General features: G+C 39.6%; 1 protein-coding gene across 3 annotated transcripts in view; it reads right to left on the reverse strand.

Moving 5' to 3' along the window:
* The window catches only part of TGFBR3 (transforming growth factor beta receptor 3), a 189,843-nt gene that overhangs the window by 25,487 nt on the left and 144,280 nt on the right, over positions 1–20,076 (reverse strand). For all 3 annotated transcript variants that reach the window (XM_079147484.1, XM_079147483.1, XM_079147482.1), the window contains 7 exons: positions 14,892–15,081; positions 12,148–12,482; positions 11,575–11,727; positions 9,009–9,149; positions 8,682–8,840; positions 3,933–4,232; positions 852–969 (listed from right to left, as the gene is read on the reverse strand). In XM_079147484.1, coding sequence (XP_079003610.1) covers positions 852–969; positions 3,933–4,232; positions 8,682–8,840; positions 9,009–9,149; positions 11,575–11,727; positions 12,148–12,482; positions 14,892–15,081 — 1,396 coding nt within the window. The remainder of the gene's footprint in view (positions 1–851; positions 970–3,932; positions 4,233–8,681; positions 8,841–9,008; positions 9,150–11,574; positions 11,728–12,147; positions 12,483–14,891; positions 15,082–20,076) is intronic.

Consider the following 20,076-nt stretch of genomic DNA (forward strand, 5'->3'; position numbering starts at 1 on the left):
TGTCCAAATAGCCTATGTGACATTTGGTTCAATCCCTCAGATGTTGACAGCTGCCTGCTGGGTCCACACTTGTTTGTGCCCCCTGCAGCTGCAATGCAGTCCCTGTCAGATGCTCTCCTCACAATTCATAAGGCCTCATCTCCATTCCTGACATCCTCTTTGGGCCCAGCTCCACTTCTCTACTGGTTCAGCTGGCCTGACTTACATCAAGCCTGGCTCTGCCCTGCCTGTCCTCCCAGGTACTAGTGCCACACTCTTCCTTTTCTCCTAGAAGATGCAGCTTGCTTAATGTTTCTGCATGTGTAGGAAGAGGGACTCTTAGATCTGGGCAACAAATATGATTGTATAAAGTTATGAAAACTGAATTATAAAATGCATTTGGGTGGTGGTTCTCCACCTTCTTTCTGCTCCCACACTCAACATGAACAATGTTAACAGACATAACTCTCTCTCAAAGGCATCTGCAATTTTGACAAAGCATCGCATTAGCTTATAACCAGCACGACCATTAGCTATAGATCATGGAGAGATGGGCTATGGACAGGAAGCACGTCCCAGAACACCAGAGGTAACTTTAAACCTTTGTTCCATACTCCATGGAAGCCTATCAGAATGAGAAGAAGAGTGATCTAATTTTTTAAGGAAGACATACTTCATAAATGTATTACAACTCAATCACAGTGGCAGAAGGAGAACTAGCTAAAGAAAACACTCCTTGGACAAAGAATTCCTTTCTAAAGTTACTAACAGGCCCTTAATTTATCTTTTGAGTAAAACTGAACTTTACAATACTGAATAGGTTTAGAAGTACCCTTTGGGTCCCATTCTCTGACTGAGCCCCAATTACACACCTTTAGGTTCTGACTGGTGGATCACTGCCAGAGGTTTGGTGAACGTCTTCTTATTCTGCATCATGGCCCAAATCATGGAGGCATCCAGGGAGGTGCAGGCTTCGTCAGGAGGCACACACTATAGGGAAGCAGAGCAAAGCAGTCAGGGGTCGCTGCAAAGTGCCTTCGCCATCCTGGCCTGCACAGTTGCCGTGTGGCCCCTTATCAGACAGCTCACAGCTGTTTACTACAGGAAAGCATGAGATTTGTGTGTTTTTCGAGAACCCTAAATAATCGGGGAGATATCAAGGCAGACTCATTATACTTTCAGCTGCCTTGGAATACGCAAATCTCACTGAATGACTTATAAATATTGTCCTCCTCACCCCTTCTTCCACAAAACAACCAAAAGTTTTAGAGTTAGTTTGAAAAACAGGGGAACTATGTGACTAATACTGGCCCTTCACTGAGCTGGTTTCATGTAAATGGTTTGTAATAACATTTGTGATAAATGTTCGTAATTTGTGATTGTGGGAAACATCATATACTGCATCATATGGGTGACAGATTTTACATTTGTTATCCAAAAAGATAATAATGTTGTTAAGTTTGTTTGATTTTTTAAAAAATCCTAGTAAAGGCACTGCAAAATTAAATTTTCCAGGGTCATTTACTTTTTTATTTATTTATTTTGGGGGAGGGAAGGGGTTGCAGGGCATTGAACCCAGGACCTTGCACATGCTAAGTATATACTTTACTACCGAGCTACACCTTCAGCCCAGGATCATCTGCTTTTAATTTTCTAAAATGCAGCTTGTACGAAGTGGCACCCAGGTGTGTGGCCCATGATATCAGTCACTTGTAGCTATTTTAAGGCCTCTAACTTATCAGAAGCATGCCTAGGGTTCACAATATCTGAAAAACGGATGACCACACTCCAGTACCTTCTCCTTTAAAATAATTTTGGTTCTTTGTTTACATTCATCAACAGATGACATTGTAATGCAAATGACACCCACAAACTGCCAATTATTTTTAAAGTATATAACAAGGCATCCTGTAAAAAGCTAAGTCCCAGCCTTCCCAATCAAAAAAGAGCAAAGATGTGAGACTTTACAGTCCTGACTACTCTGAGCAACACACAAGTCAGACACTTATCAAGACAACCCCACCAACCACAGCAAGAGAAATATCTTTAAAAAAAAACCTTCAGGTAGAAGGAAACAATGGAATTTCTGTGGAAAGGCATATTTATCGAAAAGATTTACATTTTACTCTTCTTCTCTATTTTATTCTCAGTGCCCTATCAGTTCTTAAGACAAGTAAGAATCTATGATTATACCCCAATCTCACTCTATCTCAGTGGGCCAGACACTTAACTATCTGGGCCTCAGTTTCATCAGCAAAGAGTAATGACCTTTGAAACCTCTTCCTAGAGGATTCTTAGGCTCTCTCTGTTGTCACAGAAAGCACTCAGAAGTCACTAGAAATATGGAAATCTTACTATAAGCACCAAATGGGAAAACAGTGGTAACAGCTCATCCTAAGCCTCTGCTGCATCATAGTTATTGTCTCATCTGTTCTTCTAACCAGAGGAAGCCAGGTACTATTATCCCAGCTTACAGGTGAGGACATACAGGATCTGAAGGGCTGAGGTACTTGCTCAAAGTTCCCTGACTAGGCAGAAAGCCATTCTTCTCTATTCCTGTGCCCTTTCCATTATACCCTATTTTGGAGGTGAATGGTGACTTGAGGTTTAGGATCACATCCCATCATGTCATCTCTTGGGACTCAGAACTCTCCTTGGAAGAAACATGAGGATTAATTTTCACAGGTTGACATACCACAAAGCTAGGATTACCAACAAAGACCCCTGAAAACTGCCAGGCCTCCTCTCCTAAATACCTAACTCCTAAAAGTTATCCTTCTGCTTGGAGGAAGTGACTGGGTCCCACAGCCAAGCACTGAGCTCTCTACCACCATCCACTGAGCCCTAATCTTGATGAACACTGAAAGGTGAACATCTACCAGCCTAAAGTATCCATGCTTCCAAAAGCAAAGAAATTGATACTAAGTTACCTTGTATGCTCCTAATGATTACCATCAGATTTTCTATAATTTCATATATAGACAAAACTCTCAAGAAATGAGTGCCCAGGGAAATATAATAGTGCAAGGGATTCAGATCAATGGTAATCTATTTGATAATGATAATTTTCCCTCTTCTATACCTATTTCCTATGGCCTATATATTAAGTGAAAGAATTCCGCATATGCATTATTAATGATACAGCTTGATTCTTAGCCTTGCAGACATCAATTGACATGTGAGTACAAAAGGATAAGATGCTAATTTACACTGTGTGGTATCTATGGAATAAATGCACATAGGAAATTATTCATAATCATGGGAGGATACAGAAACAAAACTATAACAGAAGACACCTTTCAGACACAAAGCTGACCTAAAGAGGCATTGTGATTAAGCTAGCAAAGCCACTGCATGAGCCATTCCAGTGAGGCCAAAGGGCTCTGGTTTCTGTTACAGCAACAGAATATAGTAGTTCAATATGGAAAGTAACATAAGGCAAACACAATGAACTGATGTGGAACTGAGAAAGAGTAAAATAGTTGTTAGTTTCCCTTAGAAATCTTTCTGAAATGAGTGAACCTTATAACTCATACAGAGAAGGTCAAAAAACAATTGCAATCCAAGACTCAAGGGGATTTGGAAAAATTAATCCTCATGCTGAACTTGTCCTTTTGGTTCCCTGTGCTTCTGGCACTACACACTATCTGACATTGGAGATAAAGCCAGATCTCTCCCTCAGTGGAAAACAATCCTGATTTATCACTCGTAAGGTAATACTAAGTAGCACATATGGAAGAAAAGAAAGAAAAAATTCATACTTTCAGGATTTATTCTCTAAGACTCCATAAAACTCACAGTTCTCAGCTCACCCTGACTTTATTACTTCAACTGGGCAATTCCAAAACCAAAAACCTCAACCAGCAGTAACAGGGATTAAAACTTGCCTAGTAGGTCACTGCATCACCTAAAAATGCCAAAGTAACAGTCTAGATGGATGAAAGCCCACGGACCTTAGGCAACTTCTGGGGGTCCTTTTCCTTCTTGGTACATAATGTCAGTTCACACTGTAGGAACAGCAGGGAGGTGTTGAACATGGGCTTGAAGACAAAGCTGAATCGCTTCTTATCCATCTCGGCTTGTGGAATAGGAAAGTGCACTCTCTTGGGGCTGTAGAATTTCACAGACTCATCTTTAGGACAAATGTTCTCAATGATGGTATAGTCAGACATCCTGTCAGGGTTTGAATATGGAGAGATAAAGCATGTCTGGATGGCAAATCCCAGTTCTTGGTCAGCTTTAGTGACTGACACCTACAAAAGAACAGAAAAATCAATTCAGAAACAAGTTAGCATGTTTTTACTTGCAGCACAAGGACAGCATGCTGGCACAGCCCTTCAGATGAGACATTTCTTTATTTCCATAACATATTTATAGCCTTCTTTCTAACTACAAAAAGTAACATACGCTCATTAAAGAAAGGTATTTTCCACTTAAACTTGATATAGATGATGACAGTGAATTATTTAGTTCAAATGCCAGCCTGGAAGTTTCAAATTCAAGATGAATAAGTCTTGTCAACCTCCCATAAGTCCTCTGAGAGATAAAAATAAAAGCACACCGTGCACTGAAGTGAATTTTCCAAAATAAATAAAACACCTACAGTAAAGTCATAATAATAGTGTATTGCATACAGGGCAAGTTCTTTTTTAAAACTTGCTCAAAAGGTATAATACAGAGGCAGAATCTACCTAACCTAGCAGGGAAGACTGAGTTTCTAAACCCCAAGTCAGAGCAAACCTAAAACATTACAGCTACAGATTCATCTGAGGTCCTGCTTAGTCTGCGAGCAGGCAGAGCTAGCCTCTGGTGCTGGATGTCAGGAACACTGCAATCTGGTGGCCATCATGGATCTGGCAAAGCGTTCCAGCTCTTCACAGGACCAAACCAGCCTTGCCAAGTACTCTCCCCTCACTCTTTAAGCCCAGGGGTATTTTAAGGGAAATCTAATCTGGAAACATTTCCAATTCATTTACACTTCCTTCTTACAAAACATTTGTATGGGCCATGTCCAAATCTTGTTAAGGTTCTCTTCTTTAGAAACAGGAAGTAGTGTTTAGCCAAGTGTAAACAGAATTCAAACGTCAACTATCCTGAACTCAGCTAAAATCCCCAGAATAGACTGAATTCTCCATTTGGTGACACATGGACCATGGTGCGAATTGCCCCTCCCCCTTCTATGCCTCATTCCTTCACTAAATTTAGGATCAAAATAAACTTAAACACTTTCAAATAAAGTTAGTCCTTACCCACAGGCCAACAGTCCCAGAATCCTTTCAAAAGACTCGGAGATATAAACAAACTTTCCATTCTGAGATACCCAGGGGAAATCCCTGACATTGCATGGAGCTCTGAATCCACAGCACTGCTGTGAAAGATGTCTGTGTGGTTAGCCATGAGGCACTCAACAACAAAGATGATGAGAAGTAACCATGAGGCACTCAGCAACACAGACAATGAGAAGTAACCATGAGGCACTCAGCAACAAAGATGATGAGAAGTAACCATGAGGCACTCAGCAACACAGACAATGAGAAGTAACCATGAGGTACTCAGCAACAAAGATGATGAGAAGCAGGGGGATGCTAACGAAGATGATTAGAATACCGCAGCTTATAGTGACACTCTGTGATATTTCAACCACCTTATCGTTGCAATAAGATATTCTATAGAACAAGACATCCTATCTTGGAAAGATGGCAAATTACATATATCCTACTAATAAGTGTCCTTTAACATGAACTCAGAACTCACAATACAAAAATGTGTAGTAAAGGTACTGCAAATCTTTTCTTATTCTCAAAGAAAGTATGTAATGGCAGAACATCTAGGTATCCCCATTATTTTTTTTTCTTGGAAGGGAAAAAACATTATCAGCAAGTCTTTTGCTCTAAAATGAACAGGAAATGAGACAAGTCCAAGACAATCAAATGTTCTGCTATTCTCAAATGTACCAAGATTTAAAGTTTCCTTACCTATGGAACACTAACACGTATATGATACAGTTATTGTGAAAATTACTAAAATTACATGCAAACAACACAGCTCCCAGAAAGTTAATGAATCCCACCGATCATTAGCAGTAAAATTCTGGATTTAAATTTGGGGTGTTATAAATTTTTTTTTTTTTTTCAAATTCTCCAAGACAAAGAAACCAATAGAAAAACTGCCATTATTTCACCAACACTTACCCAGAAATGACCAAGGAAGAGGTGGCAAAACTGATAATGTATTGAGTTAAAGGAAGGAACTGTGGTCTAGAGGGAACAGAGGATTCTAGGAAGGGATAAGAAGGATGGCCAGGAGAAAAAAAAACTGGGAAATTGTTTTTTAGGTCAAATCAATGATTTATTAAGTCTTACTTAACCCAAGTAAAACATTTTCTCACCAGCAGTGGAATCCAACTTGGGAAACAAAGACAAGGTGTGGCTGGTTGCTATCCTAATTTAGCCACACATTTACAGATTCTTTCTCCGATTTTAAGTAGTTTAAGTCAACTAAGATAAAATAGTTTATAAAATTTTGCCCACCCCCAAATTCTCAATGTGTTTTATATATAAAATGGTAGCAAAAAGATATGGTCCACTTTTTACCAAATTTAAGTTTAAAATATATAGATGATATTTGAAAAGATACGAGTAGAAAAATAAGAATAAAGAAAAAAAAACCTTACCAATAACATATTTCATGTAAGCTGGCACTCCAGAGATGGAGGAAAAATCCCAAAATATCCAGGGTAAGTACGTAAGGAAGATTAGCCCCTGATCAGCATAAACCAGCAAAGTCATAAATTATCAAAGCCAGGCACACATTTGGAAAAGAACAAACTGCAGTTGAGCAGTGCCCCTAAAATCCACAGCACAACAGGGAGTCATTGACCAACTGCATATGTAGATTGTGCAGCCAGAGGATGACAGCAATCTTGGATTAGGGAAAATCTATGATTAGGGCCAGTATGCAGAAAGCAGTGAATTTTTCCCAGTGGCGAAAGAAGTGTACCCTGGAAAGAGAAGTACTCTCCAAACAGGGAGTTAAAGAGGAGAGGCAGAATCCATATGATCAAGGAAAACAACATCCAGAGCCAGCGGGCTCCTTCCCAGAGCCAGTGCAGATGTGAGAATTGTTGGACTTTCCGAAACAGAAATATGTGCACTGAAGTCACTTTTAACATCTGGAAGTATCCTATTTCAACCCCTTAAGATTCTCACTCCTCCTACAGTGATCACAGTAGAACACCAGCTTGCAGCTTAGCACCAAAGCCAGCTCATCAGATGCCAACTTCCCTGTAAGACCATGCTGTGCCCAGGGTGTAAGGAACAGCAGACAGCCCAGTGCCATGAGGAGATTTGTCTTTAGAACCCAATCTGTAAACATGGATGTGTGCATCGATGAGACTTTATATTTTCTTCCCTTTCAAATGGTACTTCGAGGATAAATGACAACAGTGTTCAGTGGACATGGAGCCACTGGCCTGACAGGGAACTCTGAATCTGAACTCTACTTAGGTACTAGTTGTGTGAACTTGGACAAGTTTGTGCCTCAATTTTTTTCATCCATGAGATGCAGCTATTATTAGTCTATTCTCACAAGATTGCTCTGAAGAGTTAATTACTACAATACTCACAACTGTATTTGGCACATCATAAATCAGCAAAAAATGTTAGCTGTTACTTTTTCATTATTACTTCTTAATAACTGCCTAATATTCTGTAGTCATTCTAGAGATGTGCTATAATGACTTAGAAAAAATTACCTCCTTTTCTTTCTTTCTTTATTATTTTTTATTTTTGTTGGTGGTTGTACAGGTATTGAACCCAAGACCTCATACGTGCTAAGAAAGTGTTCTAACACTGAGCCACATCCCCACCGCCAAAAAACAATTTTCATGACATATGGTAGCACAAAGCATTTCACTTAAAAGTGAGTGTAAGGGGCTGGGGTCGTGGCTCAGTGGTAGGGTACTTGCCCATCATGTGTGAGGCCCTGGGTTTGATTCCTAGCACTAAAATAAAAGGTGAGTGTAATTTAAAAGATAATATGTGAGGTTGATAGAAATATTCCATGGTTAACTCTGACACTGCAACTACTAAAATGCTCTAAAAATGCTAATATCAAAGCAAATATAAGGTTTTATTAGTAGAATTCATGCTCTGCCCATTTTTTAAAACATTTATCCATGAAATTTTCTCTTCTTCCATGCATGTACGATTATGCCAATATGAATCCCACCATTGTGTATAACTAGAACACTCTTAAAAAAAAAAAAGCCAGGTGTGGTGGCACATCGTGGTGGCACATGCCTGTAATCCCAGTGCCTTGCAAAGCAGAGGTAGGAAGATTTCAAGTTCAAAATCAGTTCCAGCAATTTAGCAAGACCCTGAAGCAACTTAGCAAGACCCTATCTTAAAATTTTAAAAAATAGAAAGGGGTGAGGATGTGGCTCAGGGGTTAAGTGCCCTTGGTACATTAAAAAAAAAAAAAAAAAAATCACTCTCTCTCCTTTAGCATAATATAGTAAATTCTGAAATTTCCCACTTTGTTCAGAAAGCACCCTGGAAGTGTTTTCTTAGTCAAGCCTTCACTCAGAGCAACAGGCTGTGAGGAGGTGCAGGAAGAGGCCCACACAGGGGGCTTCAGCTAGTGTTCCATGAACTGCAATTCAGCACCAAGCTGAAAGCTTGAGGATAATATTCAGTTCTCACCTCAACATAAATGTGCCCATTCTCTGCCACAGAGAAGACCCCCTGGGAGGGCACCAGAAACAGGTCAGTGTTGTATAGCTCCATGTTGAAAGTGATGTTTCCGTTGGGCTGGTCCTGAAAACTACTGGGATTCCCCACATGCCGCAGGCTGCAATTAAACTAGGAAAAAAAAGCCCAGAGATAAGGATAAATCACAATCACAAGAAGGATGAAGCCCTCCAAGTTTTATGAGCTGTGACATACAATCTTACTGTCTGACAGTCCCCAAAGAAAGCCAACCAAACGGACAACATTCTCCACAAACTATATGCTAAAACAAACACATACCACCAAGATTTCAGGTCGGCTCAAGAGGGAAGCATCTCCTTCATCCATATCTCCAGGAAATCCATTATCACCTGATTCCAAATCTTCATAACCATCTGGCCAACCACTACTATCCCCAGGGGATGGAGCCTGTATCACAATCTAAAAGGCAAAGAAAACACAGCCATTGGTTATAAAGACACCAAACCATGTGAACACCATGTGGTCATTCAGATGCAAAATGAAAACCTAACTTTAATATAAAAAAAAACTCCAAGTTTTTTAGAATTTCACCTTTGATAAATAATAAGGAGAAGCCCAATGCAGGTTCAAGTTAAGATCTGAACTAATACTTATATTTCCCTTGTGAAAAATACAGTTCATTTTACAACTACGTTGAATAATATTAATTAAATAACAATTATTTCAAATAGTGGGAAAACACTAGACACTGAAACGGGGTTAAAGGGGCTGTCAACAGGCTTGCCTTACTATAAGGGAAGCTTCTCCTTACAGGTCTTTGTATTAGATCTCTAAAAAATGCTAAAAGTTGGCTGTCGTAAAGAGTTTTAGTTATCTCTACCCTTCAAATTTTGTGGAAAGCTTGGTTTGAGTTAGAAAGAGAGGACCTAATGTTTACCCTGGAGCCAGTCTCCTCCTCTTTTCTTTATATTACTTTTTTGCCTATTTCTTCCCCAATATCTTTCTGTATGGTATATGGGTACAGAAAAGAGTACGTTCTATTCCAGGACAATATATCTTAACATTGGTTGAAATTATTGTTCCTAGGTTAGTTCTTAATAAGATTAAAAATTCACCCAAGGACCATGGCTACACACACACACACACACACACACACACACACACACACACACACACTCCTAATTTATTTCTGCTTCATATGTTTGGATTCTGAACATAATACAAAAAAAAATGTATCGTGACATTACTACAAAAAGTTATATCTGGAACAAACAGTTAAGACACTGAAGGGAAGAGAATGAGGGAAAACTGCCTCTCTTTTTACCAAGTACTCAAAAATAAGTATTGATACAATCGAAATAAATACCCAGGACATTGCTTACCCAGGACATCATAATAAAGAAAATAAAAATAAAGAGAAAGAAGGTACTTTAAGGGGTCATGACTTGCTTTTCTTTTCTGAAGGAAAGAATACCTTTTTGCCTTAATGGGCAGATTATAACACCCTCTTATTGGTGTTAACTTGGAAACCAGTTTTGAAATGCCAAAATCAAGTCTAGCAGTAATATATGGCATTCAGCATATTAGGAGAAAGTGGATAACTTCAAGAAAACTAGTGTTGTAATCAGTAGTACAATAAAGGTTAATAAATTAGTTATTTGGGTAACAAAGGGAGCTTAGGTAGGCCAGCCTGGTATGAAGGAAAGATTAGTGCACGAGAGAATTCAGTTCTGACTCTGCCATTAACTAGTCCCCTGAGCCTAAACAAATCTTTTAACTCCCAGGAGTTCAATTTCCTCACCTGTGAAATAAGGAAATTGAATGAGATCATCTGAGGATTCTTTCCAGCTGCAAGATCCTGAGGTTCTGGAAGGAATAATAAACTTGGGCCCACAGGAGAGCCACTCCCCACATGAACCACAATGACCACAGCATGTGATCTCCAGCCTCCTTTGTGTTGGGTCAAATTTATCTGTGGATGAGCAGTGGCAAGAACCAGCAGCCACAGTCACCCTATCCCATGTCAACACTGGAGCAGGTACTCAGAGCACACAGACACGCGGTATCACAGGCACAAAAGGGGACTTCTGAGCCTCACTTTTAACATGAAAAGTACAATGCAAACTCTAAAATCAGCACTTTGAAGTTTTTTTTTTTTTTTTTTATTTCATCTTCAAATTCTTTTAATATTCACTGTCTAGTCTCCATTTCTAAAAGAATAGGTTTAATCTGAAGAGAAAAGATTTAGATAGTCACAAGAAAGGGTTTTTCTGGGAAGTGAAGGTTAGCTTTTGTAATGGGTATCACTAGGGGCTATCTGTGGACTCTGCCTTCAGGTAATTTCAAAGGAGATTTTCTTCAATTTAGGGTCTTTTTTTAGAGGTGAAGAGAGGAAGATTTAATAATTACTTAAAGGTTCTTTTCAGATTTTAAATTCTCTTTCTGGTCTTTATTTATGTGAGAGAGTGAAGTCCTGTCACTTCTGGACAAGACTCAAATGAGGCCAGAGAGACCATGCACCTGGTTAGAGCTGTTCACACATAGCCCAAGGCCTTGGGTTTTATTCCAGGTCATTTGAACTTGCAAGTTGACCGTAGAGAGAAGTCACAATTGGTTGCCAGTGAACCCTCCATCAGGAGATGGAAGGAAGGAGTGGGTGAGACCATCAGAATGCCAGCTGAGGAAATAGGGTCTTCCAACTCCCAAAGACTCACCAATAAAGCAAATGAGAGTTCAGGGTCAAAGTACATCCCATTTTGTTGAGAACTGATACCTGGCTTTACTCAGGTCCCTCCTCATTTTCATAGAAACATTAAGAGGAATTTTAAAGTAATGCCCCAAAACACTTTCACAAGGGGCAAAGCTTTGTCTGGAGAACACTCACAGAGTTATAGTAAACCACACCATCGGGGGCTGACCGCCGGTGCCGAGTACCACAGCCATTCAGTGGAGACTCCAAAATGAAGTGGGTACCATTCATCTTGGCCTTGCAGGAAGGATCCAGCAGGGTGAGCTCCATCCCTGAGTAGCCATTGGCCTGAAACAACAACCACCAAAGGCATAATGGAGGGCTCACAGGCAGTGCTGCTATACACAGTTAACATATACTGCCTGGTCTTCCAAGTAAAGGTGGCTGGAGGCTTGCGTCACACTTCTCCCCACTTACCTCTTCCCAGCTGACCACCTGTCAACAGCCCAAGGACTGTTTGTTGGCCTTGGAAATTCAATAGCAAAATATTGACATACAAGGATCTGGAACTCCACCACCCACATCCCGCCCCTCACTGAGAACAACAGGAACCAGGTAAGAATCATAGCCAAGGGGAAGTGGGTCCATCCAACTGAGAAAACATCATCAAGTCTCCAGAATTCATAAGTGAGAAAGCTAGAGGGAAATAATAAACACAGACTGGGGCGAGATGGGAAGGAGGTGGCTTCTTTAAGAGACTGTACTAACCTGGAAGGAATCTTTGTCTACAGCCACAATCATCTTTTCATTGTCACATTTGACTGACAGGGCAACATCCATGCTCCCTTGCACCTCTTCTGGCTCTCTGGGACCAGGAAACAGTTGTATGCTGGGGATGACAGAGTCCTTTGGATGGGGGATCCTATCTTCTCCCACTTCCTTCTGGCCTCTCCTGGAGATATCGGGGAAAGGAAAGGGGAGACCTCTGTTTCGGCCTCCCCCACCCCGGAAGGGAGGGTTCTCTGGGGCAGGCAGGGAGCCAGGGTCCAGCAGAATCCGTAGCTCAGGAGGAATGGTATGAACTTCCTCATCTCTCATCTCCTCTGTGGTGACAGAAGAAGGCAAAACATCATTAGTGTGTGACACCAGGCCACAACTATCATCGTTAGAGGAAAAACTGGAGGAATTAGTATAGAATGGGCAGGTGTAAATGTACATTTAAAAATATGTAAAAGCAATTAGGAATCTAAAAGCCTGGATTCTAGTCTTGGCATCTAATTAGCTGAGTGATTTTGTGCAAGTTGCTTGTTTCTCTGTGTCTGTTTCCCAGTTTTTAAAATTAAGGGGTTGGATCATATTCATGGTCCTCAACATTGGCTGCATATTAAAACCACTTTTAGAGCTTTCAAAAAAAAAATCCCCACCACCCAGATTGTACCCCAAGTCAATTAAAACTCAAGTCTCAAGTCTCTGGAATAGGAAAATCTTATTCTACTTTTTTTTACTGGAGCATTATAATTGTACATAATAATGAAATTTGTTGTTACATATTTATACATGCACACAAAATAACAATATAATTTGGCCAATATCACTTTCTACTTCCCACCCCTTGGTGCCTTTCCTCTATTGACTTCCCTTTAATTTTCAAGAGATTCCTACCCCCCACCTTTCTTTTCCTTTTTCCTCTCTAGCCTCCACATATGAGAGAAAGCATACAACCTTTGACCTTCTCAATTGGACTTATCTTTACTAAACATAATAGTATCTAGTTCCATCCATTTCCTGCAAATGACATAATTTCATTTTTCTATATGGATGAATAAAACTCCATTGTATATATACGCCACATATTCTTTATCCATTCATCTCTTTATGCACACCTAGGTTGGCTCCATAGTTTGGCTATTGTGAATTGTGCTGCTATAAACATGGGTATGCATGAATCGCTACAGTATGATGACTTTGATTCTTCAGGATAGATAAATGCCAAGGAGTGGTATAACTTGATCATATGGTAGTTCCATGTCTAGTCTTTTGAGGACTCTCCAGACTGATTTTCTTAGTGGTTGTACTAATTAACATCCCACCGATAGTGTAAAACTGTTCCTTTTTCTCTACATCCTCTCCAGAACACAATATGTTTTAAGCTCCCTAAGACTGAGAACCATTATGGTAGATGACTTCTAAGTTCCTACAAGTTATAAAAGTCTGACTACAGCAAGTTATGTAGGGCAATATATTCTACGTAAATGCCATTAAAATACTTTCCCTGGATCTAGAAATCTTTTGAATAGTTCCTCAAAAGATTTTTTGAAATGATATTAATATTTATTTATTTATTTAGGTGCTATGGATTGAACCCAAAGTCTCAAGAGTGTTAAGCAAGTGTGCTACCACCGCCACCCCTAATGCTGTCATTTAAAAATAATTTTACTACCTCCTTTATGACTGCTAAGCTCTAGAAGGTATCTGGGTACCGTGCCTTTTTAAAATCCTAGTCCCTAAGGGGGAAAGAAAGAGCTGCTTAGATATAGTTATTTCTTCAAAGGAAGAGATATTTCTATACAGGTAATATTCAGTATTCTATAATATTTTCAACAATTTAAAATAAAAATAAGTTTCCTCAGTATTTCTATATCTACAATCTAAGGTCAACCAATGTATGTTTAAGGTCAAATATATGTCAGTGGAAGTTGAATGTGAAGATGACTTATTGGCATCAACTCTGCTTCAATATAATACTTTGAAAAGGATGCTATAGCTGAACAGATCCAACAGCAATCATAGCTTTGGAGGGTTTTTAACTTGTATGTTAATATAATATCTCCATAACAACTGTAAAGTATATGCAATTATCTTCCCCTGATTACTGAAGAAGAATCTTGAGACTCAGAAGTGAAGCAACTTCTCCCCCAACAAAGCAGCACTGGGACTTGATCCCACATTTGTAACCTTTGGTCTATTGGCACTGCACTCAGTAGTGGTAACACAGAGTAAGAAACAGGTTTGGGGATCAGAAGAGTTGGGGTTTGAGTCATGCTAACTCAAGAACCTTTGGAAACTCAAGAACTTGTGGAGCCTCTGCTTTCCAGCAAACTGGGGTAGCAACTCTGGCCTTCCCCCTGAGTAAGACAGTTCAAGTAGGAGTCCTCATGACCTTTCTTTTATAAGATACAGACAAGACCACAGGCCACAGCCTTGTCTACAGCCCTAAACCCTCTGAATTCTCAGCCTGTTTTCCCTGAGAGAAGAACACAGGCTCTAATTCATTCCTACCAAAATTCTTCAACATGCAGGGAACTCTAGGTTCTAAGAAAATCTGTATTATAGTTTCACAAATAATTTTTGTAATTCTAGATAATTTTAAGTCTTATAGTAGAAAGTAGTCAAAGGAATTATTAAAACGTGCAAAAGAAAAACAGCACCATTCAAGCTGAAATGAGAGTTTCTCACTGGAAAGCTTCATTTGGAGGATATTTTTAAAACAACAACGAAAAATTCATACTTACCATTGTTTTCAAGCCTAAGATGAAATCTATTAGCCACAGGTGCCACTGTGTATGATGTTATTGGACTATAGCCATTGTCCAAAGCCCACTTCAACAGGTTCTCTTGGGTGGAAGGTATGTCATCTCTTATTGATTTGGTCATTGTCATAGATCTTTCACTCTCTTTACCAAAGCCAATACTGTTGGGAGCCTAAAGATAATAGCAAGTTTTCACTCATGAGTCTAAAATGAAACAGTGCTCTAAATAATAATAATTAAATACTTGGAACATAGATTCCAGATTGTATATGAGGGATCATTTATTCTTTTGATCCGTATTTTCCTTGGGCTAAGAACACTGATATAACTTCTTTTTTTTTTTTTTTTGCGGTGCTGGGGATGGAACCCAGGGCCTTGTGCTTGCAAGGCAAGCACTCTACCAACTGAGCTATCTCCCCAGCCCCCTGATATAACTTTTAAGAGCACATCAAGAGAGACATCTATTCGTACTGTGTGATCACTCTACTTTAGATTACTTGTGAACATAAAAATAATCTAAGAATAGCTAAGTAGCTACATACTAAAGTATACCTAATCTGTTACCATAAAGCTAGTTTAATGTTTATATTATTATTATCATCATTATTATTAATGGGGATAAAACCCAGGAACTTGAGCATGCTAGGCATGAGCCATATTCCCAACCCAATGTTCACATTAATTTGTGGGAGGCAGGTGCTGGGTACTGAACCCAGGCTCACTTTACCACTGAGTTACATCCCCAGCCATTTTTACTTTTCATTTCGAGACAGGGACTCACTAAGTTGCTGAGGCTGGTCTCAAACTTGTAATTCTTCTGATGCAGCCTCCAAAGACACTGGAATTATAGATATGTGCCACCAGGCCTGGCTCTAATGTTTACATTATTAAAACACAATCCCAAAAATATAAACCAAACTTAACTTTTTTATTTTATTTAAAATTATGTATAAACTATACTTGTACATTGTTATGTTGCCCACAAATGCCTTCTTGCCTCTACTCAGTGTGGAGATGACTCCAACTTTATAAACTATTAAATTCCATATGGTGAAACAACCGATGTTCGTATTTCATTTATTATTTATGATTAATTTAGCAATTCTGTAATTGTATGCATTTGCCAATTCTCTATGTTTACATTTTATACTCTAAAATACTAATTAACATCATCACTCCTCTAAGAATCGATACTTTATACAGTAACGCAAGGAGGTCACAAAATTAGCTTTCACTGGGCAATCAGTATCAAAACTAAACAACAGATATAAATGGAGTCTGAGTAACCAGGTCATGGAAGGTAAATGTCAATGTCACCTGCTGACTTCTACAGCAGTGACCTTGTCATAGAGTGTTGCAGAGGGACCCCAGTGGGAAGGCACATTTTTAACAACTGCTCCAACCAGGCTGCAAAGTCCTTCCAGCCAGCAGATTATGCCATTTTCATGCTGAATAAAAATCACTTTAATTTCCATGCCCAATGATTTTCTCCTGAATATATGCAGCATTTTTCCTAAATTCCTCATTTGCTTCCCATTCTGTTTGCCCCGAACATGACTAAATATTAATCCTTTCCCACTGTAAAACCATAAAAGATTCACAAGCTCTAAGTTCTCTTGGCTTCTTTGGTTGTGGGAGATTGGCTGAAGACACATAGATTTCAATTAAAGCTTAAAGGATCTCAGCCGGTATATTTCTCTATTAACCAAAGTTCTTACCCAAGGGAAATCAGCCAGACTGAGCAGTCACAACTACTGCACATAGAGGAACCAGGTGGAGTTTTGACCAAGTTCTGCAGCCCCCGTTTGTAAACTCAATTTCATGGGTTTACAATAGTTTGGCTCTTGCTTTAATTAAGAGAAAACTCCTTAAGAGAAAGTTAAAAAAGAAAGAGGGAAAGAGGTTAATAAGAAAGAGGGAAAGGAAGAGTTGGAGGAAGGGAGGAAGGAAAAGGGAAGAAAAAGAAGGAAGGAAGGAAGGAGGGAGGGAGGGAAAGAAAAGAAGAAAGAAAGAAAGAAAGAAAGAAAGAAAGAAAGAAAGAAAGAAAGAAAGAAAGAAAGAAAGAAAGAAAGAAAGATTAAAATGAAGTTAAGAAGGATCCAATTTGTTCTTAGAACTTTTTACTCAGTTAGCAACAGTGGTTTCTTAGGCTCCGCTCCTTTCAGCCTTTCAAAGCAGCGGGTTATTTTGATTGGCGGGAATCACAACCCTGGCCTAAACAATACTGCTCGGCCTCATCTGCCCTAGTCTTTCATGTTGCTGGACAGCTGAGGAAATATTGTATTTCCCAAATACTCTCATCATAGCTGCCACCTGTCCTTTTGTACCAATATGGAATAATCTGTTTACACCTTTCCACATTAAATCTAGAAGCTGTCAGTACACCTCATATCAATTATGGCTCAGAACTTAAAAGGCTACAGTCTATCAACAAATTGGTAAGGCAGCAAGGCTTGGGACAATGACAGGCAAGATGATTCTCAGCACTAAGCGAATTCCTCACCCTGTATTTCTGGGAATCCCCAGGCTTTTTCCAAGCTTAATAGAGCTACTCCCCATTAGGAGTGTTAAAGGGGGTCTCCAAAAACCACCACCATCTTTCCCAACCACATCTTCATGAAAGATGATGAGCTAGGAAGAGTCTAAGTGTCCCCACCTGCCCCATGTCCATTTGCATCAAACAGAAGGTGTAGGAAGGAGTGGGCCAGAGGGTGCAGTACATATTCTCACTGAGGTTTAAAAAATACCTTTTCTAAGAATAAGCTGGCCATCACCAACCTGGAAGTCCTGAGACCACATGAAACAGTGTAAGAGGAAAATTCTTATAAGATTCCTCCATCTGTTCTTACATGTTGGGGGTTCTTTTTGCACTAGAAGTGATTATGCATTTTCCACAGGGGACCTGAGGAAGGAGCCAGAGCTGGACCTGGCAAATGGACACTTTCAGGGTTCCCATTCTCACTCAGAACAACCCTTTGCATCTCTTTTGACCATTTTGCCATTTGGAGGGTGCACTCGGCCCATACCCCCACCTCCAACAAAGAGGCACAAACCACCATATGGCTCTTCTTCAAATTTACTCCATAAAGTTCCTTACAATTCTTTTGGTGGACATTTTGCTTGTTTAGAGAAGTGCCTAATTGTTCCTACAGACACACTCTTAAAGAGAATTCTTATGGAAGGAAGATGAACACACCCCCCCACACACACATACACACTTTTATGCCAGACCCTGTGTTAGGAACTTTACATATATTCTCTAATTATCCTCCAAAATAGAAGGGGAGAGGAGTTGCTATTCCCTTGTTAGAAAAGAACCTGAAACTTGCAGATTAAGTAGGACATGTAGCTGAGAGTTCACTATGTGCAGGCAGCATGCCTGGTGCTTTAGATGAAATTATCTGTAGGTCCTTCACAAATATTTGCTGTTTGAGTGAATGAGTGAGTGAGTGAGTGCATGAACAAACAAATGAATAAACTCAGCTAAGCCTCACAATAACTCAAGCTGAATGCTATCATACCCATTTCACAGGTGAAGAGACTTAGTGCTCATTTAGCCTATACAACATCTGCTGTCAATAATGACAATTAGAGATGGGACTTGAATCCAGTCCTATCGGGCCCTGAGCCAGGAATCTTTCCACTACACCATGCTGTCTCAACAGGAAATAATAGAAACAGGGTCTCTGTGAGCCATGCCTCCCTTTCTAAGCAGTAATTTAAACCTTTGTATGAGCAAGTACCTTTCCCCTACAGCAGTCAGAATTCACATCTGAAGTTAGGGAGTTAGGAAATCACAAAGCATGAAACTGACTGGAGAATAGAAAAGAACATCATGAAACATTACCTAATTGTTTAGTAATGTTGTCATGCATTGTCCAAAATTGGCCTGCAATAGGAGTACAGCCAAGGAGAGGAATATAAACAGATCTTGCTTGGGATGAGCGATCTCATTTCTAGACTTTCTGATTCATATGAGAGATGGGACATTCAAAGTGAACTCCAGAACTGCCAGGGACCAGGCACACATACTCAGGGAGAGAAAGAGCCATTGAAGGGTCAGGGCTGAAAGAATATTTACACAAGAACTCCAGCAGGGAATTAAAATGTACCGTATGTTTTTTGCCTTTCAAAGCATGGTTCCCTTTCCTGTTTTTGTTATTCTGAAATTAAAAACATTTGGCTGATGTGCCAGGCAGCAAAAGCATCAGACACCCCAGGTCACCAACACCCCTCATGCCATGCCAGGAAAGGCAATCAAAATATCTGCAACTTCAGAAAATCACAGCTAGGTTTTGTGCGGGACACCAAATTAATTTGCCACTGTTACACATGATGGGTCATTACTTTCAAAGTTTAAGAAAAAAGTTTTAAAACCCACAGGAACCAAGAACAATTACTTTAAAATTAAGATGTGTGTGCTCCTGACTTTGCATGCTGCCTCCCGTGAGTGTGTTTTCATGGTGTTCCCTAGGGAACCGTTGTCTTTGCCCACAGCTGAAGACATGGAAGGTGCCCTGAGTGACCAATGCCAAAACCAAAGACAGCCCAACATATTGAAAACATAAAACCCATTTAACAGATACAATACAGTTACAGAAAGAGAAATTGGTCCACTTTTTTAAAAAGTCAATATATAAAAATTTGAGCCTACAAAAGAGATGCTAAAGAAGACAAAAATGGGGAGAATGATTTTTCTTTAACTTTCAGTATAAATCAGTTCAATATTCTGCCAAATAGTTATTCCCTGAAGCTATCTGAGATAAGATTTATTTCACCAGACTTCAACATTCAACTTTTCAGGAAACTAGCTGCTATTTCACCTCATGCCAACCAGCTAAGCCTCTTAGGTGCATGACCTTCATAAAATAAAATGCATAAGGATCAGGCATATTTGCAGGTCCCTAAGAGAGATAAGCAAGCAAAAATGCATGCCAATATCACACATTCAACTCAAAGTCTATGACGTGACTTGGGGTCAGCCTAATTTCCCATATCTTGCCTAAGTACTTAACCCCAGAGGACAAAGCTGATATTTGGGATCATGATACTGACACTATAAGAAGCATTCTAGAACATTTCAGGAATTTCACAAATAAAGTAAGTGAAGTTCAGGGAAGTTAAGTGGCTAAGATCAATTTATAAATGGAAGACCTAGGACTCAAAC

The sequence above is a fragment of the Sciurus vulgaris genome (genome assembly GCF_902686455.1).
Source record: "Sciurus vulgaris genome assembly, chromosome: 1".
In the NCBI taxonomy this organism is placed as follows: domain Eukaryota; kingdom Metazoa; phylum Chordata; class Mammalia; order Rodentia; family Sciuridae; genus Sciurus; species Sciurus vulgaris.